General features: G+C 48.0%; 2 protein-coding genes across 11 annotated transcripts in view; both read right to left on the reverse strand.

Moving 5' to 3' along the window:
• The window catches only part of Baz2a (bromodomain adjacent to zinc finger domain 2A), a 38,458-nt gene extending 26,441 nt beyond the window's left edge, over positions 1–12,017 (reverse strand). For 2 of the 10 annotated variants that reach the window (XM_021204493.2, XM_029542658.1), the window contains exons 1-3: positions 11,849–12,017; positions 10,767–11,154; positions 7,050–7,134 (exon numbers count right to left, since the gene is read on the reverse strand). The gene's annotated coding sequence lies outside the window, so the exon portion shown is untranslated. Of the gene's footprint in view, positions 1–557; positions 582–6,330; positions 6,587–7,049; positions 7,194–10,766; positions 11,155–11,848 lie in introns of those variants that run through there. The other 8 variants (XM_029542655.1, XM_029542663.1, XM_029542662.1 and 5 more) reach the window with 6 other exon arrangements.
• A 1,332-nt stretch (positions 12,018–13,349) lies between these two features.
• The window catches only part of Atp5f1b (ATP synthase F1 subunit beta), a 7,068-nt gene continuing 3,185 nt past the window's right edge, over positions 13,350–17,232 (reverse strand). Inside the window, exons 8-10 of the mRNA XM_021204532.1 lie at positions 15,064–15,276; positions 14,442–14,643; positions 13,350–13,585 (exon numbers count right to left, since the gene is read on the reverse strand). Of these exons, the coding sequence (XP_021060191.1) occupies positions 13,485–13,585; positions 14,442–14,643; positions 15,064–15,276 (516 nt within the window). The 3' untranslated portion in view covers positions 13,350–13,484. The remainder of the gene's footprint in view (positions 13,586–14,441; positions 14,644–15,063; positions 15,277–17,232) is intronic.

Below are 17,232 nucleotides of genomic sequence, written 5' to 3' on the forward strand. Positions count from 1 at the left end.
CCTCTGACTCCCAAGTGCTGGGATTAAAGGCGTGTGCCACCACTGCCCAGCTATTTTTAATTTTTTGAGAGAGCATCTCACCATATAGCCTTGGCAAGAGTAGAATTCACTATGGAGATCAGGTTGGCCTCAGAAATCTGCCTGTCTCTGTCTGTAACACCAGTCCCCAATTTCATATACATGCCCCAGCTTGTATGTGTCAGTACACGTGTAGATCAGAGAACTTCCAAAACCATTCATCTCCTTTGAAGCAGGGTGCCCAATGATCTTAAATATACCAATTAGGCTAGACTGGCTGGTCAGTGAGCCCTAGGGGGTCTTTCAGTTCTGCCTCCCCAGTGCTAGGTTCACAATCACACAGCACCATGCCTGCCTGACATTTTTACTTGGGTTCTAGGGATCAAATTTGGGTGGCTCATGGCTTTAATCCATAGCAGAGGCAGGTGGAAGTTGAAGGTCCGGTCTATGTTTCCTAGAGAGTTCCAAGCCAGCCAGGGCTACACGGTGAGATACTGCCTAAAAAAAAAATTTAGTAGCTGGCCAGTGGTGATACACACCTTTTAATTCCAGCAGAGGCAGGGGAAGACAGATCTTTGAGTTTAAGTCCAGCTTGGTTTGCATAGTGAGATCCAGGACAGCCAGGGCTACACAGAGAAACCCTGTCTCAAGAAAAAAAAAAAAAAATCATTAAAAAGCAAACAAACAAAGGCCCCAAATCTCTTGACTTCTCCTTTCATACACTGCTGTGAACTAAACCCAAGGCTGAGAACTAAACACAAGGATCCTTAATAGACTTGGTTAGGTATTCCTTGTAAATAAGACAAAGAAATAGAAAAGTTCCGACAATGTTAAAAAGTCAATAAACTGGGCTGGAGAGATAGCTCAGTGAAGAGCACTGACTGCTCTGCTAGTGGTCCTGAGTTCAATTCCCAGCCACCACATGGTGACTCACAACCGTCTGTAATGGGATCTAGTGTGTGTGTCTGAAGACAGGTGCAGTGTTCACATATAAATAAAAAATAAATCTGGGCTGGCGAGATGGCTCAGTGAGTAAGAGCACCCGACTGCTCTTCTGAAGGTCTGGAGTTCAAATCCTAGCAACCACATGGTGGCTCACAACCATCCGTAACAAGATCTGACTCCCTCTTCTGGAGTGTCTGAGGACAACTACAGTGTACTTACATATAATAAATAAATAAATCAATAAATCTTTTAAAAAAAAATAAATCTTTAAAAACATGGGAAGAGGCAAGAAGTACACAAGTTCAAGGTCATCTTTGGATACATGATCCAATTAGAAACTAGTCTGGATTACGAAAGAACCATTCTTTTAAAAAACTACAACTAAAGGAATCCTATCACAACCTGGTTTTCTGCAATAGTTCTTACACTTCAATGCCAAAGGAATAGTTGTTTGTAGTGTCTTGGTAGAATATACTTTGCCCTTCCCTACCATGTACAAGGTAGGGAAGACACCACCAAATAGGAAACCGGGGCAGAAGGACTGCCCGCTTGGGCTACAAGGGTTGAAAGCAAACTTGAACTTGTGTACTAAGTTAGAAAGCCTTTAATCCCAGGACTAAATCACAGCAGAGGAAGGTAGGGCTGTGAGCTGAAAGTCAGTCTGGTCTATGCTGCAGTTTTAAGCTACCCAGAAAAACCCAGAAAACCTCTCTATGTCCTAAAATATAAAAACTCACTTTACTGTCTCACTTCACACATCACAGACAAGATCACACACTGTACCAATTAATAACTTTACATCATTCTAAGAGTAGGAGAATAAAAAAGGTTACTACCAGGAAGACACTCAATTCTCTTTTGGCAGCACCTGATTCCAGTAGTTAATACTAAGACGAGGCAGAGGCGAGCCCATCTGACTCTACTTAAACCAATTTCTTTTCAAATAGACGCTAACAACAACAACAACAACAAAAAACCCAGCTGGGTATAGTGGTGCACACCTTTAATCCCAGCACCCGGGAGGCAGAGGCAGGCGGATTTCTGAGTTCGAGGCCAGCCTGGTCTACAAAGTGAGTTCCAGGATGGCCAGGGCTATACAGAGAAACCCTATCTTGAAAAAAAAAAAAAAAACCAAAACAAAAACCAAACCAAACAAACAAACAAAAACCAAAAACATTTATTTTATGCATGAGTACACCACCATTGTTGCTCTCTTTTGACACACCAGAAGAGGGCACCAGACCCCATTACAGATGGTTATGATCCACCATGTGGTTGCTGGGAACTGAACTTGGGACCTCTGGAAGAGCAGATGGTGAGCCATCTCTCCAGCCCAGATAGAGTCTTAAAAACTGGAACACAAGTCGGGTGGTGGTGGTGGTACACACCTTTAATACCACTGTGTTTGGAAAGGGAAGCTAGTGGATCTCTGAGCTTGAGGCCAGCCTAGTCTGCATAGTGAATTCCAGAACAGCCATGGCTAAACAAACCACAGAAGCATGCGAATAGGATGTTAGTACACTCCTTTAATCCTAGCACTGAGGAGCCAGAAGCAGGAAGATCTCTGTGATTTCAAGGACAGCCAAGGCTACTGAGAGATCTTATCTCAAAAATTCAAAACTAGCTGGGCGTGGTGGTACACACCTTTAATCCCAGAACTTGGGAGGCAGAGGCAGGCAGATTTCTGAGTTGGAGGCAGCCTGGTCTACAAAGTGTGTAGCCAGGGCTACACAGAGAAAACCTTTTTGTAAAAACAAAAAAAAAAAAAAAAATCAAAACTAAGTAAAATGCAAAAAGGCGGTTTAAGTGTATAGACCAGGGGCTGGTGAGATGGCTTAGTGGGTAAGAGCACCCGACTGCTCTTCCAAAGGTGCAGAGTTCAAATCCCAGCAACGACATGGTTGCTTACAACCATCCTTAACAAGATCTGACTCCCTCTTCTGGAGTGTCTGAAGACAGCTACAGTGTACTTACAAATAATAAATAAATCTTTTAAAAAAAAAAAAAAAAGTGTATAGACCAAAGACAAAAAGAAGAGGTGAACCAGGTGTTGGCACACACCTTTAATCCCAGTGGGGAGTCTGTAGCCAGCCTGGTCTACAGAGTTACAGGACAGCCAGAGCTACAACAGAGAAACCATGTATAATGGAATCTGATTTCCTCTTCTGATGTGTCTGATGACATCTACAGTGTACTCATATAAGTAAATCTTATTTCAATTACAGTGTGTGTTTGCAGGGCACTTCAAATGATCTTCACATTTCCATCCTTAGTATTTCAACTCTTGGCCCTAAGCAAACCCAAATGACAACAAAACAGGATCGAGCCAGGCATGGGGCACACACCTAATCCCATTATGTGGGAAACAGAGACAAGCACATCTCTGTAAATTCAAGGCCAGCCTGGTCTACATAGACAACTCCAGGCCAGCTAGGGCTACCTAATGAGACACTGTCTTAGGGGTGGTGGTGGATAGGAAAATTCAAACAGCACTTAGGAGGCAGAGGCAGGCGGATTTCTGAAGTTCGAGGCCAGCCTGGTCTACAAAGTGAGTTCCAGGACAACAGGGCTATACAGAGAAACCCTGTCTCGAAAAACCAGAAAATTCAAACAAAATGGAGAGATACAGACCACAGTGACATCACTTTATCCTTTAGAAGAAAAAAAAAATATCTTGGTTAGACCAGGCAGAGTGGAGTCTGTTCTGTAATCCCAACATCTGAGAGGTAGAAGCAGGATTTCTTCCAGTTTAAAGCCAACATAAACTTCAACTGCTTGGTTCTAGGCCAGTCTGATCGTGGTACAAGAAAAGCAAAAACCAAGTCTCTGTGCTGCAATGACAGAGATTTTAAGCCTGGCACTCAGAGGCTGAGGTAGGTGGACCTCGGGAGGATGAGGCCAGCCATGTTTACTCAGGGAGTTCCAGGACCCTGTCTCGAAAAACCATAAAAAAAAAAACAAACAAAAAAACAAAAAACAGGGGGACTGGAGAGATGGCTCAGCCGTTAAGAGCACTGACTGCTCTCTTCCAGAGGTACTGAGTTCAATTCCCAGTAACCACATGGTGACTCACAACCATCTGCAATGGAGTCTGATGCTCTCTTCAGACTGTCTGAATGGGAATACATAAAATAAAACTTAAAAAAAAAAAATCTCATCTGAGCAATGGTGGTAACACACCCCCTTTTTTTTTTTCCTGCATTGGAGTTTTGCTCATATGTATGCCTGTGTGAGGGTGTCAGATCCCCTAGAACTGGTAGGTAGGGCTGTAGACAGTTGTGAACTGCTACATGGGAGTTGAGAATTCAGCCCCAGTCCTCTGGAAGAGCACCCAGTGCTCTCATCTGCTGTACCACCTCTCCAGCCCCTGCAGACCAACCATTACAAATAACAAAAGCACGTTATTTTGGGATGGAAAGATGGCTCCTCAGTTAAGCATTGTTCTTCCAGGACAGGAATTCAGTCCTCACATTCACAAGACAGTTCACAACTATTTTGTAACCCCAATTCCAGCAATCCAAAGTCTGCATGAGCTCTCTATGGGCTGGCTCCAGGCACATCAGTGGTGCACAGGCATACATGCAGGCAAAAGACCCATACACATAAAGTAGAACAACAACAACAACAAAAAATTTTAAGGAAAAAAGAAAAAACCCTACCCTTCAAGAAATATTCTTTTGGGGGCTGGAGAGATGGCTCAACGGTTTAGAGCACTGGCTCTTAAGTCCTAAGTTCAATTCCCAGCAACCACATGGTGGTTCACAACCATCTGTAATGGGATCTGATGCCCTCTTCTGGTGTGTCTGAAGACTGACAGTGTACTCACAAACATAAATTTAAAAAAGAAAAAAAGAAAGAAAGAAAAGAAAAAAAGCGTCTTGTATAGACGAAAGTTACATCATGCTAGCAAAGTCCCCTAATAAGTTCTGCAAAAGGTAAAACTTCCAGGAACCCAAGTCAATGCGAAGAGGTTTCCCTGACTGGAGTAGAATCACCACTGAGGAACAAGCTTAACACTCTCATTAGTAATAATAACCAGTCCCCATCCCTAGATACACATCATAAGTACACATCTTCCCCTTTTCCCTTCTTCCACGTCTCATAGGTATCCTTCTCTCCACAAGCTTATTTGCTCCGATGATTTGCTAAAGAGAAATCTGTCATGCTTAAAAATATTAAGAAGGATCAAGAAAGCCACTTTAATTCCATAAAGATCTCAAGTACTCTTGGCAGCTTTCTACACTCAATCTGCACTGCTTGTCCTGAATAGTGGTCACTGCTCATAACTCACTTTGATTCTCTATGACCTCTAACTTGGGGCAGGAGTGGGGTCCAGAAGAGACAGTGTACAAAGGAGGACCAAGATCAGTGGGTCAACTATAGTTGACCGACTTCTAGATGACAAATGAATACTACAGTGGAAAAAGTCTAACGTTTGGCAGATCCAAGCTTGCCCAGAAGGCTTCAGAAAATGAAACCAAATCAGATTAAAATGGTCATTTCAAAACAACAAGAGACGAAGCATCGAACGCACAGCTGCCATTTCCCGGCCACTTCCTGCGGGAGGCTGGGGGAGGGGCAGTTTGTGTACAGATGGAGGTGGTGGAAGCTATCGCCCCCACCACCAACACCACTCCCCCGAAGGATACAAATCCCTCACTCCAGTAAGCTCCACAAAGGATGCCTGCTATTGGCATTGACTTCTGGAAGTCAGGAACGCCGGGAAAGAAAGGGATGATGCGAGAGCACCGTCTCTCTACGGAAACGGGGATCCCCTTTGGAGAGGATTTCCTTGGAAAGGAATCCCTCTTTATTCTTCCCCTCAGTTTTCGGCCCTACTCAAACCCAGACGCCAAGTATGAGTTCCAAGTATGAGTTGTATCAACCCCATCTCCAGAGCCGGGGATTCTCCCGGGGCTCCAGGGCCCCAAGCCAGGCCAGCACGACCGACAGCCAGGCCCTCTCCAGGACCCGGAGGACAGAAACCCGAGGCTCTCCGGGGAGTCGGCGCGGAGTCAGCCCCACTCACCGCGGCCGAAACCCCCATCCGCACGAACCTCAGGTGTAGCCCCGCGGGAAGCCCCGCGTCCATCCCCTGCTCGCCCGCAACCCCGCCGCCCCAGGAGGTGGAGCCCTCCCGGGGATTCCGCCGCCGGTGGCCGGGTCTCCACCCCAGCCGAGCTCGGCCGCCGCCGCCGCCACCTCAGGGGGGCCTCGTCAGCCGCCGCCCGCGCCCGGCCGTCTCCCAACGGCTCGGCGGCGTCCCGGCAGGAGAAGTCCCGGTCACCTGAGGCGCGCCTGCTGCCTGAGGAACTCCCGCGGACACGGGCGCCCGACCCTCAGGCCCCCGGCGCACACCCCACAAACCTGAGGCGACGGCGTCCGGCCGGGTCGGGGCTCGCTTCTCCCCGGGGGACGGGCGGTTCACATGGCCAGGCTCCGGGCGCCAGGAGGGAGGAGACGCCCGCGGGAGAGGGGTGCAGGGTGCGGGGTCTGGGAGGGGGAAGGGGGTCGCGGTTCAACCGCGGGGCCTGAGCGGAGCCAACATGGCCGGCGGGGGAGGAGTGAGTCGGAGGGGGCGGGGACACGGGCCCGGCGGCACCGCCCACCACCGCGGCCACTGGGTCCTAGTGCCCGGCCCCTCCATCTCAACTCCAGATCTGGGTCCTAGCGCCCAGAGTCCCTCCCCGCAGGTCCCTGCTTCACCTGCATCTCATTGAGGGTTGGAGTCTTGCTTCACCCAGGTCAAATTGAAAGGTGAGCCATATCCCAGGTTAACCATAATGGCTAGAGCACATTTCTTTTTTCTTTTCTTTTCTTTTTCTTTTGGTTTTTCGAGACAGGGTTTCTCTGTATAGCCCTGGCTGTCCTGTATAGACCAGGCTGGCCTCGAACTTCAGAAATCCGCCTGCCTCTGCCTCCCGAGTGCTGGGATTAAAGGCGTGCGCCACCACGCCCGGCTCATAGAGCACATTTCTAAGACTATTTTGGGGTTGTTTATTTCCTCAGCAGGGTGGTGGTGAAAAAGTGGAAGTTGATACTTAGGAAGCGATTTTACAGGGATGAAGAGGAAGCAGTATACTCACCTATGTCCTGTAGGGACAACCTGGTCCTGCCTGGATCACTGCTTTCCTGGTGTCATCTGCAGGACCTTGGTCGTTGGAGAGAATCCTGCACATGGGGAAAGGAGACTTGGCTCTGGCTCCACACAGTCAAGATCTGAATCTAGCCTAAATGTGGCCAAAGGGTAGAAGATAAGCAGTTAAGATAACCAAAAAATTTTCCAAATATTTATTTTTCTGACCTCATACCTTTTTCTTTTTCTTTTTTTGGTTTTTTGAGACAGGGTTTCTCTGTATAGCCCTGGTTGTCCTGGAACTCACTTTGTAGACCAGGCTGGCCTCGAACTCAGAAATTCGCCTGCCTCTGCCTCCCGAGTGCTGGGATTAAAGGTATGCGCCACCACGCCCGGCTCTTTTTTGGTTTTTCAAGACAGGGTTTCTCTGTGTAGCCCTGGCTGTCCTGGAACTCACTCTGTAAACCAGGCTGCCTCAAACTCAGAAATCTGCCTGTCTCTGCCTCCCAAGTACTGGGATTAAAGGCATGTGCCACCATCGTCCGGTTCCCATACATTTTCTAACAAGGCTACATAGCTGTGTTCTGGAAGTCTAGACAAGAATTATATTGCTTAGCTTTCACCTGAATGTGTATTGCAGGAACCCAAGATGGGAAACAGTGTCGTATGTTACAGCTTTTTTTTTTTTTTTTTAAATTCCTACTTCTCACTTACTAGATGAAGAAATTAAGACCCACAGAAGCTTACTGACTTGTTCAGTCACACATTAAATAAACTATAACTAGAAGGGAACTTCATTCCCCTTCCTTACAATTCAAGACTTTTGGCTTCGTAATTCCCATTCAAATCAATGAAATGTAGTTTTAGAATGTAAACAACTGCCTAAACTACGAAAAGTTAAGTCTGAAGACTTAGAAAGAGTGACACACACAAACAGGATAACGAGATTCTGGCTGGTTTTGAGGTGTCAACAAATAAATGTTTCTCTTGGGGATCCCAAGAGATTGGAAATCTGGGTGTGAACAGAGTCTGTTTGAGCCAATTCAGCAGTCTAACATCAATTTGATGTTTTTACCCCAGAGAGGGATTCTGAGTGTGGGAGATGAAACCCACCCATCATTATAAATAGTTCAGATAGACTTCAAAAGGAAAATCTCTTTAAGATAAGCCAACAATGTGGGCTCAGCACATGGTTCCTCTCCCTCAACTGAGGTAAGTAGATTACTAAGGGAAGGAGGAGACAGACAAGAACAAAATCTTTCTTCCCTGTCACAATGAGTTTATAAAGTCAGTCATGGCAACCTACGCCTGTAATTCATTCCTACACTGAAGAGGCATAGATGAGAGGATTGCCCTGTGAGCTCAAGGTCAGCTCGGTCTACAAATCGAGTTCCAGACTAGTCAGGACTTCATTGTGAGACTTTGTCTGGAAAAAACAAAAGGACATAGGTCGCCTGGGGATACACCTCATCCTTCCAATAGCCCACTAACCTCAACGCCCTGGAGAAAGGAGAAGTGAACTTAGGCTAAAAAAAAGTGTAACCCTACCACCACCAAGAAAAAAAAAGCTTGGGTTGGAACTGGCACCTAAGGGCAGGAGAGGGAAGAGACAGGTTTACAGGAAAGCTGGTATCTTTCTTTTCTCTCCCTTTTCCAGGGAAGGTGAATCTTCCTGCCTCCCACTCGGGGCTAACCAGTTTGAGACTGGGCACGCAGAGGAGGAGCTTGCGCCCGTCAGACGTCCGTGACCACGCCCCTTCGCTTCACCACCACACACCCACACACACCCACTGCTGGCTCCGGAAGAGCCGGTTACTCCTGTGCCCCACTGTCCCCACCCCTTCCGAGCCCCAGGCCTAGTAACCTAGGCTACTTTTAGGCCCAAACCCAGCCCTGAGCTAGTAAAGAAAGGGGTAGGATAGAAGTCCACCAGAGACTAGAAGAGGAAAAACGGGGCATAATATGTTTTTCCCATCTGGTACAGAAGGGCTTCTATCGCTTTATCCCACCTAGGCTGCGGTCTTCCCGCCTCTCTGAAGGATAAAGGTGGGCAGGGAATACGCCCCAAAGCTTTTTACTTTTTGCCAGGTTCCTTGACATACAACACTTGTGATCCCACCCCATGCCAAATCTGAACACAGAAAAGCGGTCTTGACCCCATGTGTCCCCAAACATTTGTCAATCCCCATACAATGTGGCTGGTTAGCCAACAAGCCTCCAAGAAGCTACTCCAAAGAGAAGGGCCAACGGTCATTTTATTCACAGCCTGTGAGAAGAGTGTATGGGGAACAACAGAGTGAACCTCCCTCAGAACAAGCCAGAGGCTGATGAGACATGAAGTGGGGATAAACACCCGCCGCCGCCTTCTCGCCCTCCACGCTCCTGCTATACCTCCCTGTCTCTGGGTCAGCTATCCTTGCGCCAGCTACTCTGAAGCCAGATGGCTGGGGCTATGACATGGTGGTATGCATCCTAGCTGTACCTTCCCTTTCCTCTTCGAGACACTCCAAGCATCCAACCTTAAGCACTACAGGACACACACACACAAACACACACTGCGCCCCTCCCAGCACCTTTAGTTGTGACTCAGATTAGTATAAGACAAACCCTGACACCCATTCTCATAATTCTGGAGGCAGGGGCACTAGAGAAGGAGCTCGGGCTCAGCTGGATGGAGTTGGCGGAAGGAGTATTCCCTATTGAAGGTAGGGTAATTATAAAGGCCTCCCACTCGATGACGGAACCCATCATGCCTTAGCCAAGGCTCTTGGCCCTGTAGCAATTCCCATTGGTCCCTTTTCGGCACTCGTGTTCGGACAAGACAGTCTCACTGTATTTTTGGTAAGGTTAGGTTCTCTCATAGTATGCCAAAAAGAATATAACCCCTCCCCTTCTCCAAGTGGATCTGCGCCCCTCGGATTTAGTCTCCAAATTCCCCAACGGACAGCTCCATGGTAGGCATATAAGACAGTGACATCTCGGTATTTTTGTTTTTTGGTTTTGGTTTTTGTTTTTTTCTGGAGTAACCTGAAATAGAGAAGGTCGGGCTTCCTTTGCCTTACCCAGCACCCCCAATCCCTTAGAGACTTAGCCCCAGACTGTTCTGCCGCAACAGCCGCTGAAGCGAAGTATCACAAGGTTCCCGCAGCGCCGCTGCCCCCGGCGCGGGGACGAGGGGGAGGGACCAGCTCCAGCGGGGCCGAGGGCCCTTCCCACCGAGATCAGGGGGCGGTGCTCGAGCCCGACCCCAAACTCGGCACGAAAAGCTTTAGGTGGGACTTAGCTGAACTTGAAGGGGGAGCGGAGCGGGGCGGACAGCGCCCGTGGCGTGCGTCGTATCCCCCGCCCCCCGCACGACCAGGAGAGGGGTTGGGGTGGCGGTTATCCCCCCCACCCCCCGGGGTTAGGATGGCGTGGGAAAGCGCTAGTTCCAGAGAAGAGGAGGCGAAACCCAGACCGCGGGAGAGCTTTGGCGAGGGAGGCGCGGGGGAGGGGAGATCCAGGGCCGGAATAGGAGGGGTTCCCGGGAGAGGATGGCGGAGAGGCGTGAGAAGCCTCCGGATCCCGGGCGCAGAGGACAGGGGAGGAACCGGCGAGGAGGCAGGGCGGGGGAAAGAGCAAGGGCAGCCGGCGCAGGGAAGGTCAGAGCTTGGATCCCAGGGGAGGAAGCGGCTGCGGGGACGCCCTGCCCTGGACCCCGGGCCTGGAGGCGGATGCCGGGCCTCACCTGAAGCAGGGCCGGGCCAGGCGGCGGCGGCGGCGCAGGTGGCCGAGCCGGGCGGCGGCGCCTCCTCCCCCAGCCCGAGGCTGGCGGCGGCGAGGGGGGGTGGCGCTTAAAGGGGCAGGAGCCACCCGGGTGAGGACGAGCGCTCAGGGACGGCTGTCGCGAAGGCTCCGCTGGGGGAGGGGACGGCGGGTGGCGTCTCCTAGGGGCCAGAACCAGGAAGGATCCCAGATGCAGGAAAAGACAGAAACTTCTATGGCGCAGTTGGGGACTGCGGTGGGTCTGAACTGGAGTACTTGAAGAGCTCTTTTTGCCGGCACGGGGCGCCAGCTAAGACTTATTCACAAAGGAGGCTGGGGAGACAGTGGGAGCCACAAAGATTCAAGGAGGCCTAGGAAAGCAGGAGAGGGAACTCAGGGCCGAGCATGTCGGGGTCACGCACAGCGCCCTGCTAGGTAAACATGCTTCTCCCGGCCCTCCCCGTACTACAGCTGTACAAATCTGGAATCAGGAAACCACAGAGGCAAAACGCTCTCTGTCCTGTCAATTGTGGAGGCCATCCGTAACAGGGTCGTGAGGCTGATGCAGGGCAAGAATCGGCTTTATTCATTGCTCGGTTTGGCCCCAGCCACTAACACCACCACCCTTGCAGCAACCTCTGGGGCAACAGGAAGCAGCTGCTCAGTGCAGCCCCGACCCGGTGGTGGGTTAAAGGGGGGGAGGAAGAAACACCGAGAGAAACTAGGGGGAGGGGAAGCATCTCTTACAAGACCAAGACTGGACTAGTAATGAATACAGTAAAATTCTACTCGAATCTCTGCACTTAAATTGGAGCGGGGGGGTTCAAGGGTGAGGAAGGAAGCCCTAACCTAAGATACAACCCCAGGCTCTTAGAGCTGGAGCTTGTCAATACTAGGGGATCTCATGCTCGGCAGCTCACCAGCTAAGCCCCGTGTCCCCCCACAGTCCATTTCCCCTCCTTCACCCCCCAAAAGAGCAAAGGTTAGGCCCCACCCCTGCTGAGTCAGCCAGGGAGGGAGCTGGGCATCCCTCAGGCCTTTCCCAGGGGCAGCTATCATACTTACCCATGTCAGGCTGGCAGGACTCCGGATTAGGACCCAGCTTCTTACTGTCCTTGGGTCTCGCTTCAACTGAAGGCTACTGTTAGATCCTGCCCAACTGTGGGCTGGGAACTCGAAAAACCCAAAAAGCCAATGTATGCTTCCTGCGAACCACACAGCCTGAACTGCTGTAGGGTGATGTCCCTGTATGACAGACTGGGGTGGGAGGGAGGAGGGAAGGGCGGGGCTTTCGTTGGGTGGAGAGAGGGAGGAGGCGAGGACAGGGCCGACCAGGAGAAATATGGAGGAAGGTTACAACTATATTAATACTTTAGGACTGTGGTTGAAGGAGACAGTAAAGGATGAAGGAAACAAAGAGTTGCAGTTAGCGAGAGAGAAAGGTTCTCAACAAACGTTAGAGAACACGAACACCGGGATGCAAGTGACCTTTAAAATATCCGTTTCCAAGTCTGTATTTGGGTGACAAAGCAGAGATGGCCTGTGTACTCTTAGGTCTTTACCAGCTTTTTGCCAACTCCAGTCAGGATCTGGAGGTGTCCCCACCCCATAACAGCATTTCCCCCAACCCAAGCTCCAAGAGCAAACTACCAAGAGGCAACTCGGGGGCGCCACCTTCTGTCCTGATCTTGACACAGGAAGGACTGGAGCCAAGGACGTCATAGACAGATGGATGCTCAAGCCTCTACTCCTCCCCAAGAACCTCTCCCAGAGCCCTTCAGGTCACAGGGAACTCAGAATTGGGAGTTGAACTGTCCAGAACCCTACCCCAAGTGGACAACCTTGCAAGGTGGAACTTATAGATGTAGGCTCCTACCCAGGCCAGCTCCAGCTGGTTTGTAAATAGTCATTAGATGACAGAAATACCTCCTAGCAAATAGCCTTTAATGGATTTCAAAATGGTGAGATTGCAGTTCTTGTAGTCTCAAATTCTTCCACAAGAGGCCACTAGCTGGGCTCATACACGTTGTAGGGCACAAAATACATCCTAGCAGTGTGCATGCACTAAGGTACCCACTTTATGAAGAGGAAGTAATGCTTTTCAAAAGTCCCAATGGCAACAGTATAAAGATTACTCTGTACCACAACGAAGCCTTCTAAAATTTTCATAAGGGATCTTAGGAGACCTCGTGTTATTTTTTTTTGCCCTGCAGACTCAAACACAAACATACACAGCTAGGCTTGTTCAGATTTCTGGCAATACATTAGGAATTTTCTGAAGGAGTACTGAGACAAGACCCTCAATTGTGACAGATATTCAACATTTCCTAAAAACTTAATCCGTCTTGAATGAGTATATCTATTATCCCCAGGGGAAAACACTTTAGTGATTCTTGGAGCAAAAACCAAAGCTGAGCCTAATATGAAACACAAGGCCCATAGAATCTCATTAATAAATTGATCTTTTTAATAATAATCCTGTTTTTAACATAATGTTTCCTAAATGTGGCCTACCACTGTGAGCTCAATTATAAGCTGTTTCAGAAGCAACATAAACAGACATAAATGAGGGGTATATACTTTATTGAAAACTTTAAATACTCTTCAGAGAGAACATCACATCTTCAATCAAGGCTCTTGTGTGGCCTACATGGAAACCTGAGCTCTCCGCTTGGAGAGCTGTGTTTGGCTGAAGAGCCCCTCACGACCCGTGCTCTTCTGCCAGCTTATCAGCCTTTGCCACGGCTTCTTCAATGGGTCCCACCATGTAGAAGGCTTGTTCTGGGAGATGATCATATTCACCTACATAGGAGAAAACATAGTAAAAAATTGAGTTATATCAACTTCCTGCAGCATGTACACCTCACCACTTGAGCCCACTATGAAGCCTTATCATTCAAGGAAAATTTTCTTAAACTTCCAAGTGAAATTTACTTTTTTTAGGGGTAGGGGTGTGTTCCTGGCTGGCCTGGAACTCAAGGCCCTAGATCTATTTAGGAGTCCCAGCACTAAAGGTATACACCATATCCACCCCCTTCCAAGTGTAATTGTTTTTAAAGATTTATGATGTGTAAAATGTTCTGCCTTCATACCAGTGTATGTGTAATTTAAGACAAGATGTAGTAGATCAAGAATATAAGTTTGGGGCTGGAGTGGTGGCTTAACACTGACTCTACCACCTCTAATTCCAGTGACCCAACACCTTTTCTAACCTCCACTGTTCTGGGAGGATCTAACTCCTCACGGGATCGTGTACTCACAACACTCAGACACACAAGCACTTAAAAACCCATAATTTGGAGCACCTGAGTTAAAATTCTCACTTTCAACTCAGTGACATGAGACAGTTAATGGAAGGCAGGGTGATGGCCCCTTTAAGAAAAGTATAGACAAGGGGGCTGGAGAGATGGCTCAGAGGTTAAGACTATTCTTCCAAAGGTCCTAAGTTCAATTCCCAGCAACCACATGGTGGCTCACAACTATCCTTAGATCTGACGCCCTCTTCTGGAGTGTCTGAAGACAGCTACACTATACTTACATATAATAAATCTTTAAGAAAAAAAAAAGGTATGTATCATTTGATCATGTTAGAATGAGAACATAGGCTTGTTTTTTCTCACTTTTATGACTAAATTTTATAAAAAGAAAAAAACCTCACCTGCTAAAATCTGCTGGAATCCTTTAATGGTCTCCTTCAAGGGCACCAGCTTTCCCATGTGACCCGTGAAGACCTCAGCAACCTGGAATGGCTGAGACAAGAAGCGCTGTATCTTCCTCGCCCGGGACACAGTCAATTTATCTTCCTCAGAAAGTTCATCCATACCCAAGATGGCAATGATGTCCTGGAGAGATTTGTAGTCCTGAAAGCAAGCAAAATCAAAGGAAGGACAGCGTTAAGTGCACGGCCTTCAGAAGTTCCAGGTAGCCGTCGACCAAGGTTGGTGTTTTATTCTGCCTATTTAACTATGTTAGAAAACAACTGATTGTTTTTTTGAGACAGAGTTTCTTTGTGTAGCCTTGGCTATCCTTGTACACCAGGCTGGCCTCTGCCTCCTGAGTGCTGGGAATAAAGCTGTACACTACTACTGCCAGGCTGACAACTGGACTCTAAAGTAGAGCACTCTGAAACTGGGGACACCTCATCAGCAGTATCAATTCATTTTCAACTTTCCTTGCTCACACAAATGACTAGAGGGAAAAAAAAAAAAATCTAGTCCTTATAGAGGTCTCAAATTCCTTACAATTTGATGGCCACTGACTCCAAGGATAAAGATACTCACCTGCAGGATTTTCTGCACCCCTCGGGCAACATCATAATGCTCACTGCCAACAATGTTGGGATCCATAATTCGAGAGGTGGAGTCCAGTGGATCCACAGCTGGATAGATGCCCAACTCAGCAATAGCCCGGGACAGCACAGTGGTAGCATCCAAATGGGCAAAGGTGGTTGCAGGAGCAGGGTCAGTCAGGTCATCAGCGGGCACATAGATAGCCTAGAGCGAGTCAAGAACCCAGGAGTGGGTCTGGTGAGATGGCTCAGCGGGTAAGAACACCCGACTGCTATTCCAAAGATGCAGAGTTCAAATCCCAGCAACCACATGGTGGCTCAAACCATCCTTAATGAGATCTGACTCCTCTTCTGGAGTGTCTGAAGACAGCTACAGTGTACTTACATATAATAAATAAATAAAATATTAAAAAAAAAAAAAGAAAAAAAGAAAAAAGAACCCAGGAGATCAGCAGCAACCCGACTCCTGCTTAAGCCTGCCCTTTTAATTCCCCTCTCAAAATCAAGGTCTTTTTATTCTGGGACTGGACTAAGCTACTGACTCCCTTTATCTGGGTCAGCATACTATGCCAACACTTTATTGTGATGGTACCACCTTTTACTTAAGTTGTGCTCTTTTTTTTTTTTTTTTTGAGACAGGTTTCTCTATGTAGCCCTGGCTGTCTTGGAACTCACTCTGTAGACCATGCTGGCCTCGAACTCAGAAATCCGCCTGCCTCTGCCTCCGGAGTGCTGGGATTAAAGGCGCGTGCCACCACTGCCCGGCTAAGTTGTGCCCTTAAAAGATGTTCCTACACTGCAACAGCTAAATGACTATGACCACGAGGGTGCACAGTAAGGTCTGTTTAGCATCATTATCTTGCTTATGTGTTGTTGCTTGCTTATTATGTGCCTCAGAATACACAACACACAAGCAAGATTAGATGTAGCAGCTCCTGTCTATAATCACAACTCCTAGGACACAGAGGCAGGAGGACTGCTGTGAGTTGCCAAACAAAGCCGAATAGAAAGTGAGGACAAGGGCTGGCAAGATGGCTCAGCAAGATGGCTCAGCGGATAAGAGCACTGACTGCTCTTCCAAAAGTCCAAAGTTCAAATCCCAGCAACCACATGGTGGCTCACAACCACCCGTAATGAGATCTGACTCCCTCTTCTGGTGTGTCTGAAGTCAGCTACAGTGTACTTACATATAATAATAAATAAATCTTTAAAAAAAAAAAATAAATAAAATAAAAGTGAGCACCAGGCCAGCTAATGCTACACAGCAGATCTGATGTCAAAAACCCCACAGAAATATTTCATTGTGCGCCACATGCAGGAATGAGCCTGTAGAATGTACCAGAGGGTTATCAGATCCTCTCCACCTACAATTACAGGTGGTTGTGAGCCACCATTATGTACTGGAAATAGAATCCCAGAAAGCACTTTTGTTTTGCTTTCTTCAAGACAGGATTACTCTATGTAATCCTGGTTGTCTTGGAATTGACCTCAAACTTGGAGACCTGCTGGCCTCTGCTTCCTGTGGGCTACACCACCTGCCCACAGAAAGCACTTTAACTACTGAGCCATCTCTGCAGCCCCAGTACCTTAAATTACTTAAGAAAACGTCCCATTTTCTGGTGTGAGACAGTGTCAAGTTAGGCAGGAATTTACTATGTAGGTGGAAATAGCCTTGAGTTCCTGATTCTTCTGCCTGTTTCCCATGTGCTAAGATCCCAGGTATATATAATGCCAGGCCCAGCTAATGAGCATTTGTTTCTAACTTAACCTTACAATCTAGCATGCAAATACATAATCTTTTTAAATTTATTTTTTATTTTATACATGAGTGCTCAATCTGAATATATGCCTTCTTGCCAGAAGATCCCATAACAGATGGCTATGAGCCACCATGTAGTTGCTGGGAATCAAACTCAGGACCTCATGAAGCAACACTGGCTGTCCAGGAACTCTACATAGAGCAGGTTGGCCTCAATCTCAGAGACCTGCCTCCTAGGTGTGGATTAAAGGGAAGTGCCATTTCACCTAGCACTTGACCGACCATGTTTACTGTGTGTGCAGGTACCCATGGAAGCCAAAAGAGGGCGCTATGTCTCCTGGGCCACCTGACGGGCACTGGGCAACCTGAAGAGTCAAAAGAATTCTTTTTTTAAAAAAATGG

Source organism: Mus pahari, chromosome 9 (assembly GCF_900095145.1).
Source record: "Mus pahari chromosome 9, PAHARI_EIJ_v1.1, whole genome shotgun sequence".
In the NCBI taxonomy this organism is placed as follows: domain Eukaryota; kingdom Metazoa; phylum Chordata; class Mammalia; order Rodentia; family Muridae; genus Mus; species Mus pahari.